This window comes from Monopterus albus, unplaced genomic scaffold (genome assembly GCF_001952655.1).
Source record: "Monopterus albus unplaced genomic scaffold, M_albus_1.0 scaffold22.1, whole genome shotgun sequence".
Classification (NCBI taxonomy): domain Eukaryota; kingdom Metazoa; phylum Chordata; class Actinopteri; order Synbranchiformes; family Synbranchidae; genus Monopterus; species Monopterus albus.
Genome location: NW_018127902.1, coordinates 2,162,939 through 2,174,018, shown reverse-complemented (window position 1 = coordinate 2,174,018; position 11,080 = coordinate 2,162,939). Strand labels below are relative to the sequence as shown.

The 11,080-nt window shown below is 41.7% G+C and overlaps 1 protein-coding gene across 1 annotated transcript in view; it reads left to right on the top strand.

Moving 5' to 3' along the window:
- The first annotated feature begins 1,037 nt into the window (after positions 1-1,037).
- The window catches only part of LOC109956792 (rho GDP-dissociation inhibitor 1-like), a 12,892-nt gene continuing 2,849 nt past the window's right edge, over positions 1,038-11,080 (top strand). Inside the window, exons 1-3 of the mRNA XM_020594141.1 lie at positions 1,038-1,166; positions 5,335-5,523; positions 7,503-7,592. Of these exons, the coding sequence (XP_020449797.1) occupies positions 5,337-5,523; positions 7,503-7,592 (277 nt within the window). The 5' untranslated portion in view covers positions 1,038-1,166; positions 5,335-5,336. The remainder of the gene's footprint in view (positions 1,167-5,334; positions 5,524-7,502; positions 7,593-11,080) is intronic.

The following is an 11,080-nucleotide window of genomic DNA, read 5'->3' as shown; positions in this document are numbered from 1 at the left end:
ATGATTTAAAATCTGGCTGTTCAGACCAGGTCATAACTCCAGTTGTCTGCGCATGCACCTCTGCCACTAGCTTGCCACTATTACACATTACTAACTTTGTGTCTCCTCTCTCCTGTAGTGTGTCCTCTCTCTCTCCCTGTACCTTTCTGCAGGTTGCCCTGGCCCTGGAGCTCTACGTCTCTGACGAGCAGTCACCAGCCACATCGACCTGATCAGTGTTTGATTGTTGTGTCTTGTTGCTTTTCTTCTTTTGTCTCTCCTCTATCCACTCACCCCAACCGGTCGAGGCAGAAGGCCGCCCACCAAGAGCCGGGGTTTGTCGGAGGTTTCTTCAGTTAAAGGGAGTTTTTCCTCCCCACTGTCGCCAAGTGCTTGCTCAAGGGGGATTTGTTGGGTTTTCCCTATGTAATAATATTGATAACAGTAAGGTCTAGACCTTACTTTGTAAAGTGTCCTGAGATGACTTTTGTTGTGATTTGGTGCTATACAAATAAAATTTGATTTGATTTGATTTGATTCTAAACCAATCTGAAGTGAGATTATGGTGAATGGTGTCTGCAAGTGTATAGTTAATGGGTTAAGTGCAAATAATAATGCTAAAGCACAGTGTGGCACAAGTAGAGAAAAGTATTGTCTCATATCTAAAGTTTGCTAACAATAACTATCATATGCTGGAGGTAAAATAAGAGTCAAGCAGTGTTTAAGTTGTTGGCGGAGAATGCTGTTATTACTTTATTCAAAAGTTACCCTGCCTCAACATGCGCCTGACTACCATTCAGCTGTTAGACATTATTATTTTGGACATGCAAGTCTCCTGGTAACCAAATTAGGTGAAATGTTAGGACAAGTGATTGTGAGAATGAAAAGCAGCTAAGTCTTTATCCCTCGCATGTTACAGTGCCCTGCAGTTAGCTACTCTCTTTTACACTACTCAATGGAAACTATTTTTCTTTGTGAACAGAATACACAAAAGGTTTGCGAGTTTTTGGTGGCGCGCGGCACCGCATTGCACGTCACTTACGTGCAGCGTGCGCGGGCCTGTTCCCGAAAACGTGTTGCGCGTGCGGCGCACGGGGCGGGGTCGTTCCCTTGTTCGCCATACTTGCACAGAAGCTCGGAGAAATAGACGCACTTACGGCTAAGACACTGCTGCATTTAATATAACGGTAAGTCTCCTTAATTGTAATGATGGCTCATAACACAATTTCTAGACTAATTCTAACAGGAGCACCTGATTTGCTTCCGTAAACTGATGAAAACTTGTTCAGCTAATGTTAGCTGCATACTGTGTTCGGCTTGGCTGAATTGTTCCCAGCGAAACGGCTAGCCACTTGTTTTTCCTCGTCTGTCCCACCCTGTATGAGAGGGTTGGTATTAAGAAAAGTTCAGTCCAGCTGTTTAAAATAAGATAATTTAATCACTCAGATTAGCGGCGTTTTGCTGCTAATAGTCTGCTGCAGTATATTAGCCGGCTTTCCGAAAAGATGTCAGTCCACAGCGGTACCGTTAGCTAGCAGTTAGCTACCACAGTCATGACATTACCGTCAAGTTAATGTTTCTGTTACATAGCTATTGTACTTCTGGACGCTTTTGACAGCACTGTTGACACGTTTGAGGACACGTTTGGCATAATTGAGTAACGTTTCCAACAGCAAATCGTTTAATCACAATTTGTCTTTACAGGAAATTTTGGCTTATTCGGTTAGACTGATTTCTAGAAGCTGTGGTTTGTGATGATGTGCCAAAAATGTATACATTTGTCACAATGACAAAGCGTGATATTCTCATTATGTTGCCTTTGTTTACAGCGTTCTAATATAATTTTATAAACTGTAAACCAAAAAAGAATCTTGTTCGAGTCAGGTTATCAGGGGTTGAAACGGACTGGAAGTGCTGTTATTAACACCACAAAAGATTTGCTCAGAAGAAGCCCCAGCCTCCAGTGCAATTCGTCTGTCTGTGTGAATAATAGGTTTTTAGCTCTTTGTCTGGTTCAATGAGCAGTTTGCTAGCTGAAGGCTGCTGCTTCTCCTCCAGCTGGGTGGGGTGGCCCCATCACATTGTAATTCAGTGCAATCATGTAATATCTATGTTGTCTTATATAACAATGCTTAATGACTCTTGTATTACTTTTGGTCAACCCCTTCTAAAGTCTTGTCCATTTGAACCATAGAGACAAAGCATACACAATCAACACAGGATCACTAAATTATACTTCCTTTTAGGAAAGCATAATATGTCAAAACACAACAATTCATAAACATCTTTCATTAAGACCTACCCTGTTACTGTACAAGAATCCTCTCCACCTAAAGAGAGGCAAAGAGGAACCTCCTAATTTTTCAGCACAGTGTTAGAGGGCTTAAGACGAGCAGTTACATAATGCATTCACTCTGAAGCCCCCCCCCCACCCCACCTCCTCCACCACTTCTGTCACTACACACAGCCTTGATCTAAATTTTGACTCCTGTGGATAAAACAAATTTAGCTATACTAGATGGTGGAGTGTATTTTGAGATCAATGGAATGTTGAGTTAAAAAAAAAAAGGCGTGAAGTCCTTTGTTGCTGTGTGGTAACCAATCCTCTACTGTGTCTACCTGGTCGTTTCCATAAAGCCTGAATGAGTTTTAAAGTCACATTCTTATTATTCAAAGGTACCAGGGAATTTGCTTAAATAAACTGTATTTACATTTTTATCATAAAAGAGCATCTTAGATTATCATTTAAAATGAGGTTTGATCACAGACACTGTGCAACCAGCGAGTATAAATTAGTCACTTGTTCCTGGTTGGTTATCAGGTTTCTCAAGTGATAAAATTGGTGTGTGGAGTGGTGAAAGAGTAAAGTAGCAAAAGAGGGATATTGATATATAAAGAGAGACCCTGCTCAGGTTTCTTTATGAATATAGACTTAAGCTCCTTAGTTGGCAGACATTCCTCAGGTCAGAGGAGAAGAGGTAGAGATTCTCACTAAGTTCCCGCTAGGAGAAGGAACATGTATTGATATGGCTATTTCTGAGTATTGGTAAATACTTGAATGCTGGCTTTTCTATCATATTGCAAACTTGCAATGTCCATCAGTAATGGAAATTTTATTTGACATGTATAATGAGCTATGAATCCTGTTTATATGTGCACAGATGTGCTCCGTCACTTCCACAGTTTACTTAGCACTGTTGATGAGGTTGGCTGCAAAAAATTGAAGTCCCTCAATGGTTGCTGTCATTGTGTAATGAAAACTAATGTCAATTAGGTGCTAAAGCTACTAGAGGCTGAGCGCACTTTGTTAAAGGGTGTAGGCAGAAGCTGCAGCTTATTACGCCTACTTACACCTCTTACTTACTCTAAAACATGTTTGGCATCAGTTATCACATCAAAACAAATATCCTGGGTATCTTTTCACAAACTCAAATCCCAAGCATATTTTTTACCCTACTCTAAAAGATTTTAAATTATGTATTTTATAATTGTTCATTAAATTATGCTTAGATAAATGTTTAAGGTTGATAAGCATGGTGCATGGTTTTTAATTCTCATTACAGCTGTTCTTTAAAAAAAAAATTGGTTCTTATCCTTTGTTTTTTGAAAGACACGTGATCCTCTCAAATCATATTTCTCTCATTTGGATAGTTTGTGGTAATTGTCCGCTTTTTACCTTAAGCTTAATTACTTTTATTTTAAAATCTAAATTCCAAAATTTTAGTGTTGACTTGAATAAATAATGAATTGGTTGGTTCATTCATTCATTATAGCCTGTCTTAAATCATATCGAAGTAGTTGGTAGTAGTTAGATCTTAAATGAAATTTTTATCAGTATCAATTAAGCTTGTGAACATATTGTTCTGTGTAGTCTATAAAATGTCAGAAAACATAAAACCGTCCATCCCAATTTACTAAAGCCTCTATGATATAATCAAATGCCTTGTTTTGTCTGACCAACATTTGGAAACCCAGTAATATTAAGACATTAATTTTGCATTTGTATAAAATATAGGAAAAGCTGTAGCTACAAAATCAGCAGCAGCTTTGCTTAAAAAAGCAACTTAAAGTAAAAGAAAAAATAAAGAAATAAAGAAGGCAAAACAATTATGTGACCAGTGGCTTCAGCTTCAGGTGACTGTCCGATGTCCTCTGGTGTATGTCTGCAGGTCTTATACAGGTTTACAGTGCCGTTTGTTAAGGTCGGCTGAGTAGCAGCATATTTGGCATTACTGCCACTTCAAATTCCCAAAGAGAGTTTACATCTTTAATTCACTCAGCTGGTTTTTCCACATTAATGCATATCAGTGTTGTACACATAGCTTGTCTTGAAATAACAGAGCTCAGAGTGTAGTTAGTTATTTACAGTATTGAACTTGCTGCACTTGTGTGATCAAAGGTAAACAACTAACACTACGATGATGCAGGAAAGTGTAATCTTCAGACATGGACACAAATCATAACGACTCAGATGTCTACTTTGTATCGCTTGAGTCTCACCCAGGGATTTGTGGCCTATATTGCGCCTGTTAGCGTTGCGGATGGGATGGCTGTAAAGTGAATTTCAAGTCTTTTGGCATAAACAGAGCTCTTCCTGCTTTTGTTGCTTGTTATGTTTCAGCAGAGGTTTTTTTTTCCTTTCCAACACTGTTCCCCTTAGCAAGGGATGACCCTGGCATTGGCAGATCCAGAATGAACAAACAAGTTTATTTGCGGTCAAAATGAAACTTAAACCCATTGTACTAACATTAATTGAAATTCCACATCACTTTTCTGGGGAGTCTTCATCACCTGACATGGCATGTTATGTGTTAAAGCAATTTTGTGCATTTACTTCACACTGTTCTTCACAACATGGCTTTTTCTAGGCTGAAAATTGTTTCATAGAAGGAGCAGGACTCTAAGGTAATGTCGGGGAAACACCTATTAACTATATGTTTTATTTTAATGTCCCTTTTGGCAAATTTTCCTCATGCCAAAGTGACATGGTCCTTTTCCTCTGGACCGAATAATATCTAGGCCTGTGAATTTGGTGTATAGAATTTTAATCATGTGATATATGACGCCTCATTCATGAGCCTTCTAGTAGTGCTGATGTTATTTCAGAGAATGGTATTCTGATGACATCACCGTGCAGAGTTGGGTCATCTGCCACCTTTGGCATTATTTTTGTGGTCATCTGTTTGTCCAGTGATTTACAACCTTTGTTCCAAGAGGCAAGAATTCTCGTCATGCTGTGTGTTTTGAACATTTTTTTTTCTTTCTCTTCTTTTGTCAACCCCAGCCTACTTGCATTTCTCCACTTATGCCACTATTTACTCACCATTTTCTTCATTTTACACTCATTGTCTGCAGACATGGCTGAGGATGAGGTGACTCCGGAGCAGCTAGCAGCCATTGCCGCCGAAAACGAAGAGCCAGAGTCGGTGAACTACAAGCCACCTGCCCCGAAGACAGTGAAGGAGATCCATGAGCTGGATAAGGACGATGAGAGCTTATGCAAATATAAGGAAGCTCTGCTCGGCACTGTGGTCACCGAAGCTGGTAATGCTGTGTGTGTGTGTGTGTGTGTGTGTGTGTGTGTGTGTGTGTGTGTGCGCGCATGCATGCGTGGGCGCGCATTTAATTTTGGTGCCTAGTCTTTTGATGAAAATGCACATTAATTTTAGTAAAGTTTGAAGTCTTGATTTTTCTTAGTTTTAGTCAGTGAAAATAAAAAACACATTAGTCAGATTTTTGCCATTTTTAATGTAAATACCTTCTAAGCATTTTGAGGCTACAGCTGTTGCCATCTTTGTTGTGCACAGGAGTTGTTCTCATCTATTGCGAGGAACGTGGAAGATGCTGTTTGTTCACAGTGTCAATCTGTTCTGCAGAATCTGGATTCGCTCCCATTTGGTCCAAAGTCCTGTTTACTGGGCTCAGCTTGAGAGAAGTCCAATTAATGGAGAACTTTAATACAGATAGATAGATGGTTGATTGCCAACATTAATCCTGGAATTTACTCGTTCATTTGATAGTAACAACTAAGCTATCTGGCTGAAAGTAACCTTAGTGTTACAGCATCCATCCATCCATCCATTATCCCCACAACCCTATCTGAATAGGGTCACAGGGGGTCTGGAGCCAATCCTAGCTGACACTGGGTGAGAGGCAGGGTCCATCCTGGACACGTCACCAGTCTACCACAGGGCTGACACGTAGACAGACAACCACACACACCCACACTCACTCTTACAGGCAATTTAGAGTCGCCAATCAACCTAAGCTGGATGTCTTTGGACGGTGGGAGGAAGCCGGAGTACCTGGAGAGAACCCACGCAGACACAAGGAGAACGCGCAAAGGTTCTGGGTTTGGCTGGGGCTCAAACCCAGAACCTTTATGCTGTGAGGTGATGGCGCTAACCGCTGTTCCGCCCCGAAAACTAATTTTCCACCTTATATTTGGAGAGAGGCACTGTTTGTGTTTTAACAGTGATTTGCTATCACTTATTGATCCGGGAACTTAGAATCTGTGAACATCATTGTAACTTTAGTATCCTTGTTAGCTAGGTTAGCAAATTCTCTAGCTGTAAAATAGGCCATATTGGTTATATTTTCTATCTGCTGTCTTGAAGATTTTGATCTACTCTGGGTGTAACTGCCATCCTGACAGTACAAAGGAATATCCAGTCAGTTGTTTGGTTAGTTTGATAATCAATAAAGGTTTGTTGAGACACTGGTTGTCAATTAGCAGTTCATTCCTGTTGCCCACTTATGTTTTGTTTGAGATCAAGCCAGCTCCATTTTTTTCAGCATAGAACTCTTGTCCTTGTTTTTACATTCATTTTGATGTGTCATGTGGCTTAAAGCACTTGTGGCGCTTAAGTCTTGACATGGTAGGTAAAACCTTGGTAATGACGTTAACAAATAGAACACAATGCACAAGCACCTGCCCCACAGTTGTGGTCTTGACTGGTCCTGCATCCACTTTGTCTGAGACTGAGTAAGGATGTGGTCGATTTCAAGATGAGACCAAGACCTTCAAATAGTGGTCTCAAGACCAAGCCCAATCTCAAGTACTACAACACTGCATTGTGACCTAGAATTTTCTGGTATAAAAGTTGCTTCGTTGGGGCTGAGAATAAACTGGGGTCTAATTAATGCAGAGGCTGTCCCAGCTACAGCAGAGTCGTCCTGATTTCAGCTCCCTTGAGCCCTCACACTGGGACAGCTGCTTGACCTGCGTCATGTGCAGGCCTCATGGAAATGTTGGGAGCCTGGTGTAAATTTTCTGCATGCATCTACACAAGTGCTGTCACAGGATATACCTGTGCATTAAGCATACATTCAAATACTCTTGTATGCCCTCCTAATGTTATGAATTCTTTAGCTAATAGGAAGTTACATAAAATGACTTTAAGGAGAAGTCACATAAACCAACTCTAGTATACTACACATATACAGTGTGTAAAATCTCATGTCAGAGAAAGTGTGTTTGAGAATGTCTTGGTTGTGTGTACTGACCCATCTGTGTCTTCCAGTCTCAGATCCTAATGCTCCCAATGTTCAGGTGACCCGGATGTGTCTGGTCTGTGAAAGCGCCCCAAGCCCCCTGGTCTTGGACTTGCAAGGTGAGTCCCTCTTGAGGTTTATTTCTAGAGCACAAATAGAGATTTATTTATGGCTAGTGGATCTGGTACATTAAACACAACATCTCTTGATGGCTACAAATATTTATAGTCCACTTGAAGCCAAGTGGAAGAGCCAAATAGACATCATGTTATTCCAGCACATTCTCCACATATCGTTCCAACACAGATCATATTTTTTCTGTATCTTTCTCCTTTATTCTGCATTGTTAAAAAAAAAAGCATCTCTCTTGGCCCCTCTGCTCAGGCTGCATGTTGTGGTTTTCATCCAGTACTTCTTACAGTTCTGTCGGTGAAGGTTTTAATCTGTGCTAAATAAATAACATATGATTCACTGATTGCCTGCAAGGTGGAGGCTATTATAGATGAGGTGCTTAGGCTGGATTCATTTTCTCTGTGTGGCTGAAGGCTGTAAAAAAGAACTTAGGATGTTCCCAGTGATGATCTAGGGGTTAAGAAGGTCCGCCTCTGGCTGCAGTGCCCCAGCTGGCCAAGTATTTATCTGTCCAGAACATTCTGCCCTGTGTTTCCCTTGAATGTCCTGTGTTCTCAGCCTAAAACAATGACTGTCTGCTCATAGGTAAAATTAAAACAATTGTGATTTTGGGTTTTGAAAGTCCCTATCAATAATTTTATCTTGAGGTCACAAGTTATCCTATCGTGGTCCTGTAAAAACTATAAATGTTCATTTTTGATTAGATAGAAAATGCCCAAGGAAAAAAAGGCCTGTCTTGTGGTCTACTTTTCATGCAAGTTAGGAAGGTATCTGTCCAGAACCGATATTTAAAGATTAACATTACGTCTTCGAGGTTTGATTATTAATTGACTAATAGTGAGGAGTGGATGCTGGTAGTCATAAATGCTATACACAAGTTGTGGCAGCTTATTTCTGTTTGTCCTCAATGTCCAGCACCAACACTCAACCCAGATAGTTTCATGGCCATGAGAACCGAGTTGGTCAGGAGCAGAGCTTTTCTGGGGGCAGAATGCACCCCATGGCACTGACTGTGACCAGATCAAATTAGAAAATCATAGTACATGTGAAAGATAAAAATGGACCTTTTCTATGTGCACGCAGCAGCAGTTTGCTGTTAATCCGTGCAAGTATGTACTGGTGAGCAGGTATAAATGTGCTATAGTTAAGGGAGCACTTCAACATGCTGTGAAATGTGTTTGACAGCCATTTTACTCAGAGCTAAAGATTGATTTAGGTTTGAGTGTTTCACAAAATATTCTGCTTTCCTGAGGTTGAGCAATATTAAGAGCTGACCCAGAAATAGTGAGGTACATTATAATCATCACTGGCTCAGAGCGGGTTGGCTTAGGATGAGCCTTCTGATAAAGTCTTGTTAGTTTTGGCTCTTAACCATGTTGTTTCTAATTTTGGTGGCTTTTCTATATTGGGCTAAAAGTAACAGATTTTTAACAGTTTGAATTGGTATTTATCAGATTACGCTGTGTGTGTCACACTCACAGTTACAGATGAGTCACAACTCATCCACCAGTGCCAGTGGTTTTCCTACTGAAACGTGTTGAGTTGTACAGTGCTAGTCACGGGTCCTGTCTTTGTCTCCATTATGGTGCACCAGCTTCGGATTTGCATTCTGGGAGCTGAATTTCAGCTCCTCCCAGGAGGTAGTACTAAAACCAGGTTATAGAAACACGAGGGGGACTGTGTGTGTGTGTGTGTGTGTGCGCGCAGAGTAGTCACTAGTGATTGATTAAATGTCAGCGTCTTCACACTTCAAGCATTAGCATTACAAGCAGGGTGTGTAAAAAAAAAAAAAAAAAAAACACACTGGTTTACAGGTGAAACAGGACCTTACTTGTCAGCTGATGGATAAACTGCTCATACAGTCTGTGTTACTGGCTGATTGTTGTACTGTGGAGTGATCCTTCACGTCCTCCCCTTGGCTGTGTGTGTGTGTGTGTGTGTGTGCATGAGAGGGGTGCAGCCCTTCCCACCTCTAAACAGACGCTGACATGGAGAAAATGCAGCAGAAAAAACAAGCAGGACTGTCCGCATCAACCCAGGAGATTACGCGGGGCGGAGGACAGGGTGTGCAACTTGTTAGGTTCCGATAGTGGAAAGGCAGCTACTCAATGATGTGTTCACATTGTTGATTAATAATTAAATGAAGCATCAAAGTGTTCCTTTAAAGTTCCTTGTAATGCCTTTTGTGCTTCTTTATGATGGTGAGTTTCCTATTACTAATGACTGACAGCTCTCTTTCTAAATGTTTCTAAAGTGAAAGAAGAGTAAATAAATAGCTTTTTAATTTCCCTGGCCAAGCACATTCAACTGACTTAAAAGGACTGAAGACCATGTCATTAAAAACCATGGTTTAATGGGGATATAAAACAGAAAATCAGGAAGAAACGAGAGGCTTTTAAGTCAGGGGATCAAGCGGAGTACAGGAGAGCCCGGTATGAGCTACAGAAGTCCATCAGAGCTGCAAAGAGAGCATACTTGCAAAAACTGGAGAGCTACTATATGAATAACAACACACGCAGCATGTGGCAGGGAATCCAGGCAGTCACAAACTACAGGAACAAATCAACAAACACAGCCCCACAGGACGCCACCCTCCCAGACAGCCTCAATAACGTCTATGCAGGGTTTAATAGGTTGAACAGAGACACCCCCTCAATATCCCCCAGCGACCTGGGGGACACTGCTTTTCAGGTGATGTGCACACGGGTCCTGAAGGCCCTGAGACAGGTAAACCCCCATAGGCAGCGGGACCAGACGGTGTCCCCCCCTAGACTGTGGAGAGCCTTTGGGGATCAACTACCTAGTGTGTATACAGACATCTTCAACCTGTCTTTAACCCAAGCAGTAGTTCCTCGCATTTTTAAGGAATCCATCATCGTACTGGTCCCTAAGATGTCAGACACATCCACTCTGAATGACTTCAGGCCAGTGGCGCTCACATCAGTCACCATGAAACTGGTCCTCACACGTTAACCACATGGTCCTGGACACTGTAGACCCCTCCAGCTTGCCTACCGCCCCAACAGATCAGTGGACAATGTGATGACTCTGACTTTATTCCACACTCTGAAACACCTGGACAACAGCAGTACGTATGCTAGGATGCTCTTCCTGGATTACGGTTCTGCATTCAGCACTATTCACCCGGGCAGGCTGATTGGGAAGCTGACAGACCTCGGTGTCCCAACTCCCACCTGTAACTGGATTCTGGACTTCCTGACAGAAAGACCACAGGTAGTTAGAATGGGAGGGCGGGTGTCTGCTGAGCTCACAATCAGCACAGACTCACTGCAGGGCTGCTGTCTCAGCCCCAAACTCTTCATCCTGTACACCCACGACTGTGTCTCCAACCATGACAACACCATCATCATTAAATATGCTGATGACACCACCGTTCGGGGCCTCATCAAGGGGAGAGACGAGTCGGGTTACAGAAGCTTGGTGAATGACATTCTTGTTTATGGAGAGGAGAATG